At 33.9% G+C, this 22,555-nt stretch overlaps 2 protein-coding genes across 2 annotated transcripts in view; both read left to right on the top strand.

The window, feature by feature from the left end:
* The window catches only part of LOC138308973 (scavenger receptor cysteine-rich domain-containing protein DMBT1-like), a 29,965-nt gene extending 22,651 nt beyond the window's left edge, over window positions 1–7,314 (top strand). The window contains exons 17-18 of the mRNA XM_069250055.1: window positions 302–443; window positions 7,081–7,314. Of these exons, the coding sequence (XP_069106156.1) occupies window positions 302–443; window positions 7,081–7,205 (267 nt within the window). The 3' untranslated portion in view covers window positions 7,206–7,314. The remainder of the gene's footprint in view (window positions 1–301; window positions 444–7,080) is intronic.
* A 13,396-nt stretch (window positions 7,315–20,710) lies between these two features.
* Window positions 20,711–21,874, top strand: LOC138308593 (zinc finger CCHC domain-containing protein 10-like). Its single transcript, XM_069249639.1, has 2 exons — window positions 20,711–20,797; window positions 21,167–21,874. The coding sequence occupies exons 1-2, from the start codon at window positions 20,711–20,713 to the stop codon at window positions 21,872–21,874; spliced, it is 795 nt and encodes a 264-aa protein (XP_069105740.1).
* Window positions 21,875–22,555: the final 681 nt, after the last annotated feature.

The raw sequence follows: 22,555 nt of genomic DNA, 5'->3' as shown, positions 1-22,555 counted from the left end.
TGCCAATTATATACATCCGGGTCTAGGGTTGGGTTCAAAACAGGACTTTTTACACAGGATCCTGGAGCAATAAAAACATAAGAAAATTCAATATTTTACACTATAACATTTAAAATGACATATACACTACACATCTACATTCAATTTCTTGGCAAATACTAAGTTCACAGGGGCATGCTGAATGTTTTCATAAAATACATACATTTCTGAAGGGACTTCATTCGTGTGTACTTAAACCGGAAGTATGTAATTGTTGCCTCAGTTCATGTAAATTAAATGTAACCATATTGTTGTACTACAGGTTTGCGACGCTATCGCGCATGGATCACCACTCGGAAAGAGGTCAACCAGACAGGCCGCTGGTCAGACCACAAACGTGAAATGTTGCACAACTCCCCTGTGTAATAGGGATATCATTACCATTGATAACCCCCATGCATCAAGTAAGTAGCATTTAGTTCATGTAACACACTCATGTCATTTGATGTGTGAAAACCCGCATTCATCAAGTAAGTTGCTAGGTTCTCTGTGACATCCTCATGTCATCTGATTATTCGATAACCCTTATACATCAAGTAGTTAACTTCTCTCTGAGATCCTCATGTCATCTGATATTTGATAACCCTTATACATCAAGTAATTCACTTCTCTAAGTGTCCTCGTGTCATTTGATATTTGATAACCCTTATACATCAAGTAATTAACTTCTCTGATATCCTCGTGTCATCTGATATTTGATAACCCTTATACATCAAGTAATTCACTTCGCTGAGATCCTCGTGTCATCTGATATTTGATAACCCTTATACATCAAGTAATTCACTTCTCTGAGATCCTCGTGTCATATGATATATTCATAACCTTTATACATCAAGTAATTCACTTCTCTGTAAGATCCTCGTGTCATATGATATTTGATAACCCTTATACATCAAGTAATTCACTTCTCTGAGATCCTCGTGTCATATGATATTTGATAACCCTTATACATCAAGTAATTCACTTCTCTGAGATCCTCATGTCATTTAAAATATTTGATAACCTTTATACATCAAGTAATTCACTTCTCTGAGATCCTATTGTCATATTATATTTGATAACCCTTATACATCAAGTAATTCACTTCTCTGTAAATCCTCGTGTCATATGATATTTTGTGATAACCCTTATACATCAAGTAATTCACTTCTCTGAGATCCTCATGTCATATGATATTTGATAACCCTTATACATCAAGTAATCACTTCACTTCTCTGAGATCCTCAATGTCATATGAATATTTGATAACCTTTATACATCAAGTAATAACACTTCTCTGTGACATCCTCATGTCATATGATATTTGATAACCTTTATACAACAAGTAATACACTTCTCTGTGACATCCTCATGTCATATGATATTTGATAACCCTTTATACAACAAGTAATTCATTTCTCTGAGATCCTCGTGTCATCCTGATATTTGATAACCCTTATACATCAAGTAATTCATTTCTCTGAGATCCTCATGTCATCTGATATTTGATAACCCTTATACAACAAGTAATACACTTCTCTGTGAGATCCTCATGTCATATGATATTTGATAACCTTTATACAACAAGTAATACACTTCTCTGTGAGATCCTCATGTCATATGACATTTGATAACCTTTATACAACAAGTAATTCACTTCGCTGAATCATCGTGTCATCTGATATTTTGATAACCTTTATACATCAAGTAATTCACTTCTCTGAGATCCTCATGTCATCTGATATTTGATTACCCTTAATACATCAAAGTAATTTCACTTCTCTAAGGTCCTCGTGTCATATGAAATTTGATAACCCTTATACATCAAGTAATACACTTCTCTGAGATCCTCGTGTCATATGATATTTGATAACCCTTATACATCAAGTAATACACTTCTCTGTGAGATCCTCATGTCATATGATATTTGATAACCCTTATACATCAAGTAAATTCATTTCTCTGTGAGATCCTCGAGTGTCATTTGATATTTGTATAACCCTTATACATCAAGTAATTCACTTCTCTGAGATCCTCGTGTCATATGATATTTGATAAACCTTATACATCAAGTAATTCACTTCTCTGAGATCCTGTGTCATATGATATTTGATAACGCCTTATACATCAAGTAATTCACTTCTCTGAGATCCTCGTGTCATATGATATTTCATAACCCTTATACATCAAGTAATTCACTTCTCTGAGATCCTCGTGTCATATGATATTTGATAAACCCTATATACATCAAGTAATACACTTCTCTGTGACATCCTCATGTCATATGATATTTGATAACCTTTATACAACGAAGTAATACACTTCTCTGAGATCCTCCGTGTCATATGATATTTTGATAACCCTTATACATCAAGTAATTCACTTCTCTGTGAGATCCTCATGTCATCTGATATTTGACTAACCCTTATACATCAAGTAATTCACTTCTCTGTAAGATCCTCGTGTCATATGATATTTGATAACCCTTATACATCAAGTAATTCACTTCTCTGAGATCCTTGGTTCTCTGAAATCCTCGTGTCATATGATATTTGATAACCCTTATACATCAAGTAATTCACTTCTCTCTGAGATCTCATGTCATTTGGATATTTATAACCTTTATACATCAAGTAATTTCACTTCTCTGAGATCCTATTGTCATATGATATTTGAATAACCCTTATACATCAAGTAATTCACTTCTGCTGAGATCCTAAACATGTCATCTGATATTTGATAACCCTTATACAACAAGTAATACACTTCTCTGTGAGATCCTCATGTCATCTGATATTTGATAACCTTATATACAACAAGTAATACACTTCTCTGTGACATCCTCATGTCATATGATATTTGATAACCTTTTATACACCAAAGTTTACACTTCTCTGTGACATCCTCCATGTCATATGATATTTGATAACCTTTATACAATACAAGTAATTCCTTTTCTCTGAGATCCTCGTGTCATCTGATATTTGATAACCCTTATACATCAAGTAATTCATTTCTCTGAGATCCTCATGTCATCTGATATTTGATAAACCTTTCATACAACAAGTAATACACTTCTCTGTGAGATACCTCATGTCATAATGATATTTGATAACCTTTATACAACAAGTAATACCCACTTCTCTGTGAGATCCTCATGTCATATGACATTTGATAACCTTTATACAACAAGTAATTCACTTCGCTGAGATCATCGTGTCATCTGATATTTGATAACCCTTAATAATCATCAAGTAATTCACTTCTCTGAGATCCTCATGTCATCTGATATTTGATAACCCTTATACATCAAGTAATTCACTTCTCTAGGTCCTCGTGTCATCTGATATTTGATAACCCTTATACATCAAGTAATTCACTTCTCTGAGATCCTCGTGTCATATGATATTTGATAACCCTTATACATCAAGTAATACACTTCTCTGTGAGATCCTCATGTCATATGATATTTGATAACCCTTATACATCAAGTAATTCATTTCTCTGTGAGATCCTCGTGTCATTGAATATTTGATAACCCTTATACATCAAGTAATTCACTTCTCTGTGAGATCCTCATGTCATCTGATATTTGATAACCCTTATACATCAAGTAATTCACTTCTCTGTGAGATCCTCGTGTCATTTGATATTTGATAACCCTTATACATCAAGTAATTCACTTCTCTAGATCCTCGTGTCATATGATATTTGATAACCCTTATACATCAAGTAATTAACTTCTCTCCTCGTGTCATATGATATTTGAACCCTTATACATCAAGTAATACATTCTCTGTGACATCCTCATGTCATATGATATTTGATAACCTTTATACCAACAAGTAATTCACTTCTCTGAGATCCTCATGTCATTTGATATTTGATAACCTTTATACATCAAGTAATTCCACTTCTCTGAGATCCTCGTGTCATATGATATTTGATAACCCTTATACATCAAGTAATTCACTTCTCTGTGAGATCCTCGTGTCATATGATATTTGATAACCCTTATACATCAAGTAATTCACTTCTGTGAGATCCTCCGTGTCATATGATATTTGATAACCCTTATACATCAAGTAATTCACTTCTCTGTGAGATCCTCGAGTGTCATATGATATTTGATAACCCTTATACATCAAGTAATTCACTTCTCTGTGAGATCCTCATGTCATATGATATTTGATAACCCTTATACATTAAGTAATTCACTTTCCCTGAGAGATCCTCGTGTCATATGATATTTGATAACCCTTTATACATCAAAATAATACACTTCTCTGAGATCCTCATGTCATATGATATTTGATAACCCTTTATACAAAACAAGTAATTCTCTGGACTTGTCATCTCTGAGATCCTCATGTCCTCGTGTCACTGATATTTGATAACCCTTTATACAACAAGTAATACACTTCTCTGTGAGATCCTCATGTCATTTGATATTTGATAACCTTTATACAACAAGTAATTCACTTCTCTGTGAGATCCTCGTGTCATCTGATATTTGATAACCTTTATACAACAAGTAATTACACTTCCTGAGATCAAGTCATTGAATTTGACCATACACAAGTAATTCACTTCTGTGAGATCCTCGTGTCATCTGATATTTGATAACCCTTATACATCAAGTAATTCACTTCTCTGTGAGATCCTGTGTGTCATCCGATATTTGATAACCCTTATACATCAAGTAATTCACTTCTCTGAGATCCTCGTGTCATATGATATTTGATAACCCTTATACATCAAGTAATTCACTTCTCTGAGATCCTCATGTCATATGATATTTGATAACCCTTATACATCAAGTAATACACTTCTCTGTGAGATCCTCGTGTCATATGATATTTGATAACCCTTATACATCAAGTAATTCACTTCTCTGTGAGATCCTCATGTCATATGATATTTGATAACCCTTATACATCAAGTAATTCACTTCTCTGTGAGATCCTCGTGTCATATGATATTTGATAACCCTTATACATCAAGTAATTCACTTCTCTGAGATCCTCGTGTCATATGATATTTGATAACCCTTATACATCAAGTAATTCACTTCTCTGAGATCCTCGTGTCATATGATATTTGATAACCCTTATACATCAAGTAATACACTTCTCTGTGAGATCCTCATGTCATATGATATTTGATAACCTTTATACAACAAGTAATACACTTCTCTGTGAGATCCTCATGTCATCTGATATTTGATAACCTTTATACAACAAGTAATACACTTCTCTGTGACATCCTCATGTCATATGATATTTGATAACCTTTATACAACAAGTAATTCATTTCTCTGAGATCCTCGTGTCATCTGATATTTGATAACCTTTATACTGACAAGTAATACAATCAAGATAAGAACACTTCTCTGTGAGATCCTCATGTCATATGATATTTGATAACCTTTATACAACAAGTAATACACTTCTCTGTGAGATCCTCATGTCATATGATATTTGATAACCTTTATACAACAAGTAATTCACTTCTCTGAGATCCTCATGTCATCTGATATTTGATAACCCTTATACATCAAGTAATTCACTTCTCTGAGATCCTCATGTCATCTGATATTTGATAACCTTTATACAACAAGTAATACACTTCTCTGTGAGATCCTCATGTCATATGATATTTGATAACCTTTATACAACAAGTAATTCACTTCTCTGAGATCCTCATGTCATATGATATTTGATAACCCTTATACATCAAGTAATTCACTTCTCTGAGATCCTCATGTCATATGATATTTGATAACCCTTATACATCAAGTAATACACTTCTCTGTGAGATCCTCGTGTCATATGATATTTGATAACCCTTATACATCAAGTAATTCACTTCTCTGAGATCCTCGTGTCATATGATATTTGATAACCCTTATACAACAAGTAATACACTTCTCTGTGAGATCCTCGTGTCATATGATATTTGATAACCCTTATACATCAAGTAAGTTGTTTCGTTCCCCGTGAGATCCTCGTGTAATTTGATGTATGTTAACCCTCATACATCGAGTCAATCTGATTAAAATACAGATCCTTATTAATACTATGTTCAATAGAGGATCTGACAACATCCCATCAGGGGTCATGTTCGGATGCCCTTCTTACCACGTGTCACACATCAAATTAATTTTCTACAAATTGTTTTGTCAATTGATAATTCCAAGTGTACATATATATTTAGCTTAGTTGTGCTCTTTGGTCGACATGACTACATACAAAAAAATAATTCTGCCAGCTTTTTCCAGCTATTTCGTCCCAAGTCATAATTCTGGCAGCAGCAATTTGAGTGGCCAATTCCAATTGTCACCAGAATGTGACCCCTAATGGGATGTTGTCAGATCCTCTTATCAAACGTAGGGATAATAATGATCTGTATTTTAATCAGATTCTCATCAAGTAAGTCATCAAGTAAATTGCTTAGTTCTCTGTGACATCCTCAGGTCATTTGATATTTGATAACCCTCATACATCATTTGATCTCGCTACTTTTCATCATTTGATCTCGCTACTTTTCATAATCAATACGACAGTTGTTTCAATAACTTAATCTTATCCTCGCCTCACTATCGCTGATGTCTTCAGAACAAGACGGGGAATGTTCAGATTATTTCCTGATCGACACGAAACTGAATGTGTAAATCACGCGCACATTTACATTTACAAATAAGTCTTCGCAAAGAATTCAGAAATTTGTCATTGTAAACATGTGCACAGAAAGTATTAACATGTGACAGTATTATACACATGGTTATATCGAATGTATGTACATGTAACAGTATCATACACATGGTTATATCGAATGTATGTACATGTAACAGTACTATACACATGGTTATATCGAATGTATGTACATGTGACAGTATTATACGCATGGTTATATCGCGGCGTACTGTTTACCGTTACCTTTTGGGCTCATTTATAATATATTATATCGGAATATCTAACAACTGCGTTTGATTGATCAAACAAATATGTTGACTTACTTTTCTAAACAAACTTAAACGTCTCTTTGTTTTCTCCTCTACAGCGGGTACCGGGCCATGTGCAGACAAGGCTGGGACCGACTGTGCCGCTTTAGATGCCATGAGAATCTGTGATAATCCAGAGTCGGCCAAATTGTTGTGTCGTCAGCACTGTGGATTGTGTTCCTAAATCGAAAGTGAAAGTACTGGCAGATATGTTAAATGGTTTCTAGTCAAATGTCAAATATCCATCTATATATTAATTACAGATGTCTTTTTTTAAATAAACGTCCACAATAGTACTGAGTTATTTTTTTGTGATAATGAATTTTGGGTTTTCAGTTTGAGAATTTTACATTACTAAAACGCAAAAACAAGGGATAATAACATTGATTACTAAGGCCACACTAAATTGAAACCTAGTTCTTCGGGATTTCAAGCCCCTAAAATGGAAAAATTAGAAAAAGAATTAATGCCCCTATTTCAGCCGCCCGGAAATCCGAAGAACGAAAGTTCAATTTTTCCCTTCCCGTTTCTGGTTTGTGTTTTAGATACGCCGAAATCCGTATCACTTAAGCGCTTGAACCGGTAGGAAAATGAAAGTATAAGCGCAAATGGGAACCAGATTAAGAAAAAATGAATGAAAATATGGCGGGTGTTTACATTGCAACTGTGAGAACTTTTGACAGAGATGTTGTTATTGCCTGTACTGTAATAGAATGCCCGAGTGAATGGACGTTTAAAGATTTGTTCGATTCTATAAACCCAAATGACGAAAATGTGATCGATGTGGTTGATGCGTAATAGACAATCCAATACTTAAAATCGCGAACTATATTCTTTTCTGATTATTGACATCCAATTCAAAGTTTATTTTTTACTTTAACTTCATATCATGCCAACAACATCAATACATAGAATTTATCTCCTCCCAACTTTAGAATGCTTTTGTATTGATCTTTGTTTTGTTTTCAAAGATGAAAGCAAGTTCACAGAAACTAAGATACCCCGGTAAGAATTAATGTAAAACGTAATTGATTTAATATGATGCATAATGATATGAATCATTCACAGCATTGAAAGAGCGAAGCTCTACTTGTTTATTTTAGTTTCTATTTCATGTAGCTAGAAGACATAATTTAGAAATAAAAGGACGTACTTTAAAATATAGAAGTATGTGATAAAATAATTGTCTAGCATAAACTCAAAGAAAAAACCTCAAAGATTCGGATTTCTCTGTGTCAATGCAAGGCTTGGAGTGCCGCGAACCCGAAACCTATGGTTCTGTGCCATTTGTTAACATGATGTCAGGTCGTGATTCCTTGTGCTCATCTTCGCTCTGTGGATATTTTGACTACATTCGGTAGCTTTTAATTTTCAAAGTGTTATTATTTGAAAAAGGATTAAAACAGTTTTTTAATCACTCCTGTTATGCATTTGCATTAGTTAAATATATATTTACTGGGGAGAGCAGTACCGCAGCAACGCACAACCGGAACAGGTTAAACCGGGAGTACGAAAAAAATTAGTTATCCATGCATGCAGGTCATTGATCTCAATATGTAGACTACTTTTTCTTACGTACATGTTACCGGAAGAGAGCTTCGATATTCAATATGAACAGTTTTGCGTGTAATAAGTCTGCCAATACTCAAATAACTAGTCAGACTGACTGTCAGGATTATATCTACACTGTGATTTTTAATATTTAAAATATTTACATTTCAGGTTCATACAGGTTCCCAAAATTGTAGATCTTTAGATCTTTAAATCTTTGCACATGACCTTCTACAACATTCTTCAGACAACAATTTAGTCTTTCAGACAAGTCAATAGCACAGAGGCAAAAGATGTTATTTATATCTTTATTTCTTTTGACTCTCAAACCTAAAATGCTACAACCTGCATGTACATAAAACACAAATATATATTTGTTTTCTCAGATATTGGCTCATTACACCTGTATCTAATCTCATTCATATAGTCTCAGGCGTATATAAAGCAAGTATTATATTTTCCGTTTTGACTCTTGGATTTTACACATTCATTTTCAATACAATTCTTATACATACATCCCAGCATGCTCTCTGCTTATCTCTCTCCTCTCATCCCAACTAACATCTCGTATATGTATCGACCACTATCTCACCATTTCATTTTAGTCATCCCGTCTCAACCGCCATATCAAAATCGCCGTAAAACACAAATGTTTTTATACATCATATTCTCATTTTTGATACCGTTCGCCACATTTTGATTGCAAAAAGAAAATTAAAAAAAAACAAAAACCTAAAAAACAGCTCTCTCGCTCCAAAATTCCGAAGAACTATTTTTCAAATTAGTGTGGCCTAAATGTAACAAACATTGTTTAAACAAGGAGTCGTAAAGCGTGGCATTATCCCCCGCGCCCCGAGCAAAAAATATTCTGCTTGTCAAAATTAAAACTCCTCATTTCGTGGAACCGCATAATCCCTAGTTCCATTGGTAAGGTTATAATATAAAAACCCCATTAATAATCACCAGTACCGAAAGTGACATCGAGCATCGTTTTTCCACTTCTCCTGTACTCCTACACTTCTTACACATCTGATGAAGGTGACAGTGTTCGCATCGTACTAGTCATTGAAGCACGAAGTATTCACTGGTAACGTAAACATATCATTACACAGACCATTCCTTCCAATATGAGGGAAATCCCTATCAAACCCCTACGATTAGATAAGATATTACAAAAAAAGATCAGAATTAATAGTCTGTGGCCAGACAGGGGCTACGTGCACTTCACCACATCGTAACGAACTAATGTTTTCACTGAATCTTTACGACCCACTAATTATGACATCAGCAGTTAACATAACTCGTATTATATTCCATCGTCCATCATAAACAAGTCGAAGTCTCGGTGCTCTCTGGAAGTCCATTGAACTTTGAAACATTCAGCTTTGATTACAACCGAACAACTTTGACGACCATGTCGCATCATGGAAAATTACATTTCAAGCGAAGCGAGACAACCATGAGATGATATTCTCTAAAAAAGCCTTTAGGTGCACTGTGACCACAAGACAAAATACGAATACTGAATCAAAGTACTGAAAGTACTAAATGGCTCGGTCTTGACGATAGGAGGAATATATTTCTAAGCTCAATACTACTGTAGTTTTGTACAATAAGAAATAAATTTGGCTGGTGTTCCTTCCAGTTTGGACTTTTGAGGATTCCTTGGACACCAAGGTGTAAAATAAGAGACACATACTAAAATCTTGGAAGCCCATTCTAATATTTCCAATGATGTTATATGTCAAATGATTTTATAACACATTCAGCATTTTCCTTGTTAATTTGATGTTAATGAAAATATCCATTCTTAATGACTATTGTCATCAAGTTCCTGGGACCACAGTATCAGTTAACAAGTATTGTTTTGCAGCAGAGAAAGACAAGAGGCATACTTTTCTATGCCAAAATGTCTTAAATATAGAATATGTCTGTCCTCTAGAAGACTTATCAATATCACCACGTGATTTTTGAATAAATTGGTCAAATTGTCTACTTTTTACAAGTTTTGTAATTATTCTTTTGTAAAACAGCAAGTTGATTGATATACATTGTATCCGAACTTCAATTCAAACCGGATAACTTGTTAGCTCACCATAGACCATGAAATTGTTTGTACACTTTCTTAACTTCAGGATTGTTTTACAAAATTACAACTGAATTTTTCTACAACATTTTTTATTTTCAAATCCTCATACCTCTGATGAGTATACTAAAACTGTCATTACAAGTGAATCAAATATTTTCAGTTTAAGATGCACAGGAAGAGATACATTCCTTTATTTCTTATAAATAGCAAACACCGATTTAATTGTTTGTTCAGCAGGTTTTTTTCCCTTTCTTTAAAAACGCTACCATTAACATTATTTTCTGTACCTAGATATGTAAACAATTCTTATAAATCTAATTCTGTATTCCATAACATCAACTGGTGTTGTTGTACCGATTTACGTCTTGAGAATATCACAATTTTTATCTTTCTGATATTAAGTTCTAATTTCCATGTTATGCAATATTGTTAAAGATGCTCCACCGCCGACAAAGCATAAATGATATTCATTATTTGAACAATGATTGGTGTATTATCATGTGTATATATGTCTAATTTACATAAAAAATAATATGAAATAATTTGTTTTGCCTTTGGTGCATACGCAATCAGTAGTTCATTCCATTTAGGATATAGTGCCACGGAATTTTTTCGGGATGCAATTAATTATTTTTCATATTTTTGACTTGAAGTAAAATTAGAAGCTCAAACTTTTCAATGGTGGTATTGGTGTAAAGTAAGTAACTTTTGTAAATGAAGAAAAATACTTAACAGTCGTCTCCTAATCTTGATAGTGAAAAAATACCATTTCTCGGCGGTGGAGCATCTTTAAAATTCATGTAACATTTGTTGTAGACCATCAGATATTTCTGATATCATAACAGTGTTATTGGCAAATAATATGATAAAAAGTTTGGGATACATTCCAATATCATATACCGTAAAAACTGGTATAATTTGCGCAGGTACTTTTTAGGGCTAAAAATGCTTAAAAAATCTACTATCAGTATATTTTGCGCATCAAAACATGGGGAAATACAATGTCCAGGGAGTCACAAAACCGATGTATGAAGGTGACAATTTCAATGCAAAATATTCCCCATAAATGCTTGACACAAAAAGTGTTGTATTTAGAAGAAATAACATATGAAAACCGCATTGTGTTTGTTTTCTTTTATTGGCCACCGTAACCTGAAACTGAAATATCTAGCAGATGTCCAAAACATCGGCTGTCTGGTCCGCCGTACTCCGTGCACATGTCAATGCTTTGAGATATTACACATGAATAGTAATCATGAATATTTGAAAAGAGTAGAATATATTTACATTGGCACAATAAGTAATAAGTGTGTTTGAGATCATTAACAATCAACAGTAATCAGCTAGCGGATACGTAGTTTAGCTTGCAACAGTCACAGTGTGCATGATTTGTCGAGATTTGTAAGACAAAATATTCTTTTCCACCAGGTAAGATTCTAAGTCATAAAGGTAGATTGAAAATAGGAAGGGAGATAAAATAACCAGATAAATATTTGTAGCGGGATCAGACTGGGTTGATTATCGGTGATCAGGTAGCTCAGTCGGAAGAGCTACATTTTCTTCTCTCTCCTGTTACAGAATTGACACCCAACTAAATAACCAACGGTTGTGGTGTTTGAAAGGGTATGGTATGTATTCAAAAAAGGAGGGAGGAGTGTAGCGGGACTGGACTGCGTCGATTATCGATGACCAGGTAGAGCACGGTAGAGCACTCAGCTAGTGTTCGGAGAGTCCCGGGATCGAATCCCGGTCTTGCCGCTACATTTTCTCCTCTCCTGTTACATATGGTACCATACTGTGCATGTAGATATTCAAGGTAAATCAACAATGTTCGCTGATCTTGCAGAATTGCCTTACAGTGTTATAATGAATGCAGTAAATGTATGTCTCATTGGTGTGATTGATTTAAAGGCAGTTCATGTGGTGACCGAAAAAAAGGTAAAATCAATACATTGATAGTCAAGGCGGGGAAAACATAAGACGACCTGTGTTATACAAATTAATGTTGAATTGATTTTCATTAAATTGTCTCGAAGGTGATGATTAGTGTGTTATGAACGATAAGCTTAATATGTTTTTGACAAAAAATATAAACACCAATGTCATATTGTGTTTTAAATTTAAATAATCTTTTATTTATTCATTTCATTTCATTTCAAGCATGTACATGTCATAGAATATAAACAAATATCAAGTATATGCTTAAATCATATTACAGTTAAATTCACAATAAGGAATTTGAAGATGATGATAGTAATTTTTTCGGGTTGAAAATGATTACAATATTAAGCTTCCACAGTTGAAAATTACTTCTTTTTGTTCACACAATTCTTCTCCTAGACTGTTTCCAGTTGAAATGATACATGCATGCTGACATTCTGTAAAACATAAGGAAACAATAAATGTGTTAACAGATTAATTACTGAAAAGGCTAATATCATATAATTAAACATTTTAATCATAAATACCAATACCAGCATAGAGGAAATATTATTGAAGTTTAATTCCCGCTGTTCTTCAGTCCTCCTGTTCTAACATGTAAGAGTTTTGTCCTTCATAAATTGATTGTAATATACAGTCTATAGCAGTTGTTATATAATGTGCACAAAGAAGTATAAATACACACGTATGCATGGGTACAGTAGTAAATTAATAAGTTATACAGAAAATCATGGTGCTGATCATGAAAAGCGTAAAGTCTATTTTGTTGAGTAAAAAGTTAAAAAACTAACATTGTTCACACCCTAAGGTGTAATCGCACTAAAAACAGTGATCATGTGGGCTTTTGTGCGATTGCATTTGTAAGACTGTGCCAGGTGGTAGAGATTAGTTCCGCTCGAGTGATCACACAATGCAAGTGAGAGTCGGGAATATGTTTATGTAAGTTTTAATTGCTAATCTCTGATGCTTGTTGGTAAAATATAACTCAGGATAATTGCTAAACAATTAACAGTTTTCTCTACATTTGTTACAGATTGAAACAGCTTTTTAAGTGCCGTTTTACGGAAGAATTATGAAAAAGAAATCGGCATTTTCGTCGATCTAGTAGTCCAAAAAATATCACTTCGAGTTATATGAACATTCCATATATGATTTATGTCTTTCGGTCAAAAATGTACTTCGTATTACCTAGTTTAATGAATATGCTGTATGTATATGATCAGAACGTCAAGCTCCTGTGGTGAAAATAACAAAAATGTTTTAAAAGTATGGTTTAGTGGTAATCTCTTAACGTGCTTTAGTATATAGATATAATCTGATATTTATACATGTGCTTATAAAATTATCGATAATTATGGATGTGGTAGATATTCATACCTTATTAACTGCCGTTAGTTTTAAGATTACGCCACCTTGAACATCTACAAAATGTTCACCGTCTGTCACGTACTATTTTATCATTAGACCAAGTTTGTCCAAAATTTTGTTAGAGTTGTCTTTCTTCCATTGTAGTTCCGGATGAAGGCCATGTGCCATAACACAGCCGTGATAAATGCATCTCCATTTCGCCATGAAATGTATTTGCTCCGAGACAAATTTGATTCAAATTACAAAATTCATTAAGGTATCAATTTTGATGTTCGAGGTGAAATATTGATTTCATTTTTTTCCGTTGCGGGATAACTGTCACTAATAGGGAGTAAACGTCTGGGGGGAACCAGCTTCGGAGCGAAGCATTTTTGGGACGAAACGTCTTCATTCATTGTAAACACCATTTTGGGAACGAAAAGTCTAGATACTTTGTAAACAATTCAGGTGAAAATTTTCAAACAGAAGATCTTTTGGATAGTGTATATAATAAGGATATAAAAGCCGTAATATACTATTCCTATTTCAACGTTACAGATACGCTTATATCGGTAACTTTCATATTCAAAATTTGCTATTTAAAATTCCCGGTAAAATCAAAGTTGTTGAATACACTGCCGCTAGGAGCGCTAGTATCTGCGAGCAATTTCTAAGCCAATCATATTGAGGAAATTGACTGTAAGAGAATTTTGCAACCACGATCACAATGGCGAGGTGACCCTCGCCAAAAACCTTCTTTCTTTCGGTTGCGATTTACTTTTGGCAATTTTGTGATTAGTAAATTTGCTAATGTTTCTCATCGCGAATTAGCATCTACATAATTTATATTGTTTGGGCAATCATTCGAATTTTAAATTTGCCATCGTTTATCTTCGCAAACTTTTTTTGACATGGAAATCGCCAAATTTAATAACCGCTAGACTAGCCACCAGATCATAAGTTGTAGTTTGTAATAGAGAGAAAAGAAATCAAGCCAAATTTCAGTGACTTTTTTAATATTCTAGAAACTGGTTGCCGCGAAAGAAAGCTGGTTTATAGTACTCTGCAATCTCCTAAAACAACGCAGGCGGGCCGTCCTTAAATGACCTTGGCTTTTAATAGGACAATAATCGAAACAAACAAAAATAAAACAAACAAACAATCTCTCCTATCTTTCCTTTGTCCTCTTCTGAGCAACAAAACTGCATGATTAAAACATTCGTTCCGTATAAGGTAAGAAAGCTATGGAAATTACAAAACAAGGGATGATACTAAATTAGGCAATCTGATTTAAATACAGATCTTATTATCACTACGTTGGATAAGAGGATCTGAGAACATCCCATTAGGGGTCACGTCAAGATGACCTTTTGAAATGGCCAATCAAATTGACACTGCCAGAATCTTGACTGGGGACGAAATAGTTTGTAAAAGCTGTCCAAATTATTATGTAGTCATCTCGCCCGAAGTGCACAACTTAGCTAATAGTATATGTATACTGGGCGAAAAGACGTTTTCAATTGACGTTGTATGGTGTAGAAACTGCATTTGCTCTGAAGTACACGTGGTATAAAGGTCATCTGGACGTGACCCCTTATGGGCTATTGTCAGATCCTCTATTGAACGGAGTGGTTATAAGGATCTGTGGTTTAATCAGATTGTAAATTAGGCTAGTAACATTGTGTTTTACATATTAATTTAGTAACACCATCAGTATAGTAGCCATATCTTTGGTACCTTATAGAAAGTGTTTGTATTCCTCGTCATCTCACCATTATTTGTCGAAAGGACAAATGTATTTCCATCTATAATTTGATTTATTCTTAAATCGTCTTAAATGATATGATACTATTACTCCCAATCTGATTTAAATACAAATCGTTATCATTTTGTTTTAACGGATTAACGTATAAGGATCTGTATTTAAATCAGATTGCTACTACGTCAAGAACGTTTTCTACTGACATTGTATGTAGTATTCTTTGATATGTCAACCGTATACATGCATTTATATTTTAGCGGAAATTATTTTAGCGCAAGATGTTGTGCACTAAATATGATAACTGCACTTGTATATTCTATGCATCAGAAGGATATCTATTGAAAAATTGTCAGCTGAAAACTAACTGTGAGTTTGCATTTTGTATTGCGAATGATTCTACGTTTGCCCAATAGATTAATGAGCGTTTGCGAGCACGAGGCGTGGCTATATACTGCATGGCGATCGGTCAATTAATACGAAAGATAAGAATGTATTATTCCGCTAACTTATTACAAACACATTTTGCGCCAAAATTTGAATACGCCAAATTATTATTTGACAAGTAGTTGTAGGTTAAGTGCATCGTCGATATCCAGTACGAGACCTGTGATAGTAACTCTACATCCTTTGTGGTTTAACGCTAGCCTGTTAGTGCTGAAATATTGGGGTTTAACCCGTCATTTCTGTCGATAAGTACTGATTGGATAATTGATGGTTTGATAACTTCTGTATGTGACCTCACGATTACACCGAGATTATTGAAATACTTTCCTGTAAGACCTTTATCCGCCGTTTACTTAGCGTTAACACTCTTTGTATGGTGGTAAATGGATCTCCCGATAAGCAATAGGGCTGCCGTTTTAATCGAGGGTGGAGCAGATTAGCGTAGGTCCTATGGATTAGTGGAGATCAAGAGGAATCACATCAGGGGCCTCATACAGGGAGTTACATTCATAATGTTTTTATTCGAGTCTGCAAGAACTTTCCTTCAATCTTATATCTGTAATTATTAATGGGTCAAAAGTTAGGTAGCGGCTTTTTTCTGATAGGGAATGTCCCTGGTCCAAATTTATTTATTTCTATTTTCCTAACAATATTGTTATTAATACAGATACATTTATATAACTATTGGTCGATATTTGTATCTGAAATTGAGTTAAACAATAAATAATAAAATAACAAATATATACTTTAAAAATTTAAATACATTTTAATGAAATGTTATAATAATGTTGATAAGATATATCTACTACTTGATGATTATATTAGAGTTGAATTTCTTGTAATTTTCATCATCACAAACTCTCATAGAACATACAAATATGAATGCTTATATATGATGGTTCAGATCACAGTCAACGTCACGTGTCAAACTTTCGGGAAATATCGGAAAACCTAGTTGCATCACGTGACCGACATCGGCGATACCCGTATAGAGCGGAACCCCCCGAGCCGTATCACGTGGTCAAGACCTGAACAGATCAGAATAGATCGGAACAGTTCGGATACCTCTGAGCCATTTTTCTTGTACATGTTAAAAATCAATTTTCATTTTTTTTAATTGTTTAATACCTTTGCGAATGCGAACTTTACAAAAGTCGGTAAATATCGAAAGTTTAAAACTTAGAGAGGCAGAGAAAAATATGCAGAACACTTTAATACTTTTTCTTTGCCAAAAACACAAGTCACAGACCATACAACTTTAAAGATTATACACAGTTACATGGTAAATAAAATACAGATGTCGTAGTTATAAAATTATTTCCACTTAATGTTACAAATGCAGACGTTTACATATAAACCAGAAAACTTTTAATTTTCGAAACTAGCTATTTGGCAATTTTTATATCCTTACTTCAAATAGATATCTTCTGTTACGAAGGAATACAATAAAAGTACATAAAGTCATTTAATTAAATATTTTTTTATATTTCATTTTCTTTATTGTTTGAACGCTATAATTATATCAAGTAATATGTGGTATTATTTATCAGTAAACCAATAATAGCCCAAATAATAAATGATATTAATATATACTGATACTGCAAAATATTTCACAAATGTGGTGTTAAGACATACTTAATGACTTATATAACGTAGGAAAAACAATGCGGAGGACAAAATTTAGCTCAAATACGCAGGAACCAAACTTTAAAGCTTTTTATGGTTTTAAAGTCTTTAATTACTTGATGGACTTGACAATCTTAATACATTCGTTACTAATTCAATATTGAAACACAATACATGTTACCACAATTCTTCTATATAAGTATATAATTATATGAATTCTAAATTCAGTTATTTTTAATAAAAAAATTGTATTTAAAAGATTTCACATATTCGAGAGGATAGTAAATATATAGATTTGTCACGTTGCATATTATGAACTTAATTAGACAACTAAGCGGGTTAAATAAGTTTACCTATAATCTCCCGTGGGGAGCCTCAATAGGAAATGCTACATTGCTGCTCTTAAAGACGGACACAAATACCTCTAAACTAATTAGGGTTATAAGTAAATATAATACAATACCAAAACTATGGACGATAAATACTCAAATCTACCTTGATGTTATTATTAGGGGTATTAACCTTAGTGTATTTACACGTCAGGGATCTGACAGAGTGATCGGGACAGATTGAGGAAACTTGTCCTTTATAAAACTGAAACATTACAAACCAGAAAGGAACAAAATATCTTACGTAAAGTATATTTACATGAACATTTGGGGAGATTTATATAACGATTATTGGACAGAGCGGTTATGTGATCAAATGATCAAAATATGGAGTAGCAGATTTACGTGATACGGATGTAACAAATGCTTGTATTGGGACGTTCCATAAGTATATAACGATTGGATTTTGTGATTTTCTAATTTTCGAAAATTATTTGGAGGAGTATAGGAAATGCTTTGGAGTATTTGAATCCTCTGGAAGCTGGATTTATTTGATTCACAATCAGGTGAGCAGGAATAACTCTCGTTGAGATGACATACCTTATTTACATGTAAAGAAAACGTACATTGTTTGAAAGTAATGTCAACAAATAACAAAATGAACGAGACATTTGAAAATACACTGGATATTGTCAAGACAGACTTACGATGTATATCCTCTGATTACACAAGCGTGGCAGATAGACACGCCTCTGATGAAAGGACTTTGGAATTGATGAGAAATGACTTGAATTCTATGAAAAATAATAACGATGGGATTCTCCGTGACTACCTGAAGATTACAAAGGACGCAAAAACACAGCTACAGTACATCTCGTACATGCTTCCAATCTGTCAGGAGGTACCCTCTACTGCGTGTTCTTCAGTTCACGGTGATAAACGGATATACAAGCGGTATGACAGCTCTCATGACTTTTACAAACTTAGACTAACTCACAAAGAGCATAAACGATTGTTTGAAAATATCTCTGGGACAAAAGTGGAAGAGTATTTTCACGAGTCTGAGCTACCAACACCAAGAGAATAAGACAAATATTGTATAGCAACTAATGTTCACGTTTTCATTTCGTGGTTTATAGGTAAATTGTGCTATTGTACTTTTACATAGTTAATCCATTTTGGCGGTAATTTCATTTTTGCGAATTAATGTTGAATTAATATGAAATATGAGTTTATTTACACAAAACGAGGTCAGTTAGTGGTCACATAAAAGATAGTACGACGCACTATATGTGCAGTTCTTTAATTTATAGGGTGAACACCAATCTGATTACAATACAGATCCTTATAATCACTCCGTTCAATAGAGAATCTGACAACATCCCATAAGGGGTCATCTTTAATATCACCTGATCATCGATATTACGTCCCAGTATACATATACAATTAACTTTGTTGTGATCTTATGGCCAGATGACTATGTACTCGTAAATAATTCTGCTTTTTAAAACAATAATCTCCTCCCCTGCAATATTCACTTTCAAGGCACTGCAGACAGTAATTTGATTGTCCATTTCCAAAGGTCACTGGGACGTAAACCCTAATGCGATGCTGTCAGATCCTCTTATCAAACGTAGTGATAATAAAAATATCAATTTTAATGAGATCGGGTGAACAAATAGATACATTAAGCTGAATGTATTGGAAAAAGCACAGAAGGAATAGTCTGACTTAGATTGATTCAGTGGTACGATAAGATGATATATACATGATCAAACGATCAGTGTAGTTTATAGGAAGTAATCATGTTAGGCATTGTCTTTCGAACATTTATGATTTTAAACATATTTTTTATTGTCGTAAGTTATTGACAACAGGGAATCGGACACAAGTTTTGCTAACTTAGTAACGTCCTCTCCTGCATACTTGAAATCTATGATGCATAAATATTTTAATATAATAATAATATCAGTGGACATTTAACATCTTGAAATGGTATTTAAAGAAATAAATTCGAATGAAAAGGTTGAAAGAACATTTTATAAGTGATACAGGTATATAATAACAGTGAAATCAGGAGAAACTAACTATTGACATCGCTACTTAGATTATTATATCACTCAACTGTTATCAAAATTAAATATTATTAAATCAATTAAAAATGGCAGGGTTGTTATTGAAAGACGTGATAAGTCGACGTTGATACATCAAGTCATCTTTTATTTTAAATGTAATAACAACAAAATAAAACGAATATTAGGATCGCTGGCTGGCGAGGCAAAAATGGCTGCTTCTGCTTGATTTTTGCAGTGAAAATGTTGGATACTGTAGCTAGGTTACATTTGTGTTCATTTCATTTAAAAGGTCTTTTAAACTCGCCTGTACGTTGTGGATGCCAAGAGCCGTTTTTATAGAATATATATATAGAGTGATCTGCCCCTGAACTAAGGTAAAGGGTAATCTTGAGCTCCATATACAAACTGTTTTTTTTTTGTGTTTTTTGGAAAACGTCCACCTCAAAACTTTCTCCCGAGGGGAATGAGAGGATAAAGTGTATCATATTCATTGGAGGAACCAGAAAAACCAGGAAATCAACAATTATGAGTTCTACGACGAGTCAATCGGCCACAGTGACCGAGGAAAATGGCGCCGCCTCATATGCAGCCGTTGCTACTCCAGCCAGAACGGTAAAAGCCAGTTTTTATCCTAGAATTTGATATATTTGGCACTAGAACTGTCCCTAAAGAATCATGGCTAAACCATGTAGAACTGTACAGAGCAATAGGCAATGTAGTTCCCATAGAACAATTAATCGGACTTCAGCGTGTCCGAGGAATGTGGAGGATTTACCTCGACAGTTATGAGTCGCGACTCAAACTTATCACTCATGGGCTTGTCGTTAGGAGCAAATCCATCAAGATATATGCAAACAATCCAGTAATAGGGAATACATACGATGAAAACACTACACTAATTCGAGTGAAAAATGCGTTCCACTATCTGCCTTTGATGGTCAAATCAAACGTGACCTTGAGCTCAAAGGTTGTGAAATTCAGAGCCTATATAGAGAAAGACTTAGAGTAGATGGATACCTCACCAATTGTGAAACCGGTGACCGAATAGTTATTGTCAAGAAGCTGGAAAATCCACTTCCAACATCAATGACCATAGGGGGAAAATACAGAGCCATGATAAGACACAGAGGTCAACCCAATGAGAACGCTCACTGTAGCAACTGTCTGCAGGCTGGCCACGTAGCCAGAGACTGTATTAACGATAAAGTGTGCAGACATTGCAAGAGCCCAGGTCATATCCAGTCTAACTGTCCTTCATTGTTGAAAGATGACAATAGCGCTGATGAAAGCTCCGATGATGAGAGCGACAGCGAAGATGACGACGAACAAATCGATGATGGCAATGAAACTAAGTCCGAAAGCCAAACGGAAACCCATAAGCCTCCAATTGCAACTGATACAACCAATGTGCCCTCAACAGACATAACCCCTGTGCCCTCATCCGGATCAACAAATGTGCCCTCATCAGCAGCAGAGTCAACAGATTCCAAAGATGAGCCAAGAAAACGAAAAAAGAGCAAAAAATCAAAAGGTAAAAAACAAGAAAGTAAACAACCACAGAATCAGACAATCATAGACTCTTTCCTGAAAGAGACTCCCTCCAGAAAATCAAGTCAACTCCCGTCGGATGTCAGATCCCCACTGGATGAACTGAACAATACCCCAAAGAAAAAATGTAATGCCAAATGACAAAAAAGAGAGTATTTATGCTTAACTGAAATTTATTAAAAACAATCATAAAAAACTACATTCAAGATATGGATAGAAGGAAAGAAGTTAAAATTTGTATAAATTTATCTCTTTTTGAAAATGCCACAAAGTTTTACACAGCATATACTTACAAATGCCTAAAATATCAAGTAAGTTGGTTAAAATATGCACAATGCTATATATTACCCGTTATAATATTCCTAAGTATATTATTTTTATAACAGTATATTTAGTATAGTTCTAAGTGTATCACATTATGTTTGTTGTGTATCATATAATAATAGTATATATAAATACACAAAATATTATGAAAACTGGTTAAAATTTGCACAAAGTTATACAGTATATGTGATAATATCTCTATATATATACCGGTATCATATTATACCAGTATCAAATTTCTAAGTTTAGTAGTATATTATGCCAGTTATGTGTTTCACGTGATTGTAGTACTAAGTATAGTATATTGTAACAGTAGGATATCTGTAAGTGTATCACAATGCATCTGTTATGACATATGTGAATTACATTACATTTTTATACATAAATGCTTAACATGTTATAAAAGCTGGTTAACATATACACAAAATTGTATATTACATGAGAAAATATTTCTATTTATATTATATATTATCAGTGTAATATATTATACTAATATGA

This window comes from Argopecten irradians, chromosome 15 (genome assembly GCF_041381155.1).
Source record: "Argopecten irradians isolate NY chromosome 15, Ai_NY, whole genome shotgun sequence".
In the NCBI taxonomy this organism is placed as follows: Eukaryota; Metazoa; Mollusca; class Bivalvia; order Pectinida; family Pectinidae; genus Argopecten; species Argopecten irradians.
The sequence above is the reverse complement of the archived record's forward strand: the minus strand, read 5'-3'. Positions and strand labels throughout refer to the sequence as shown.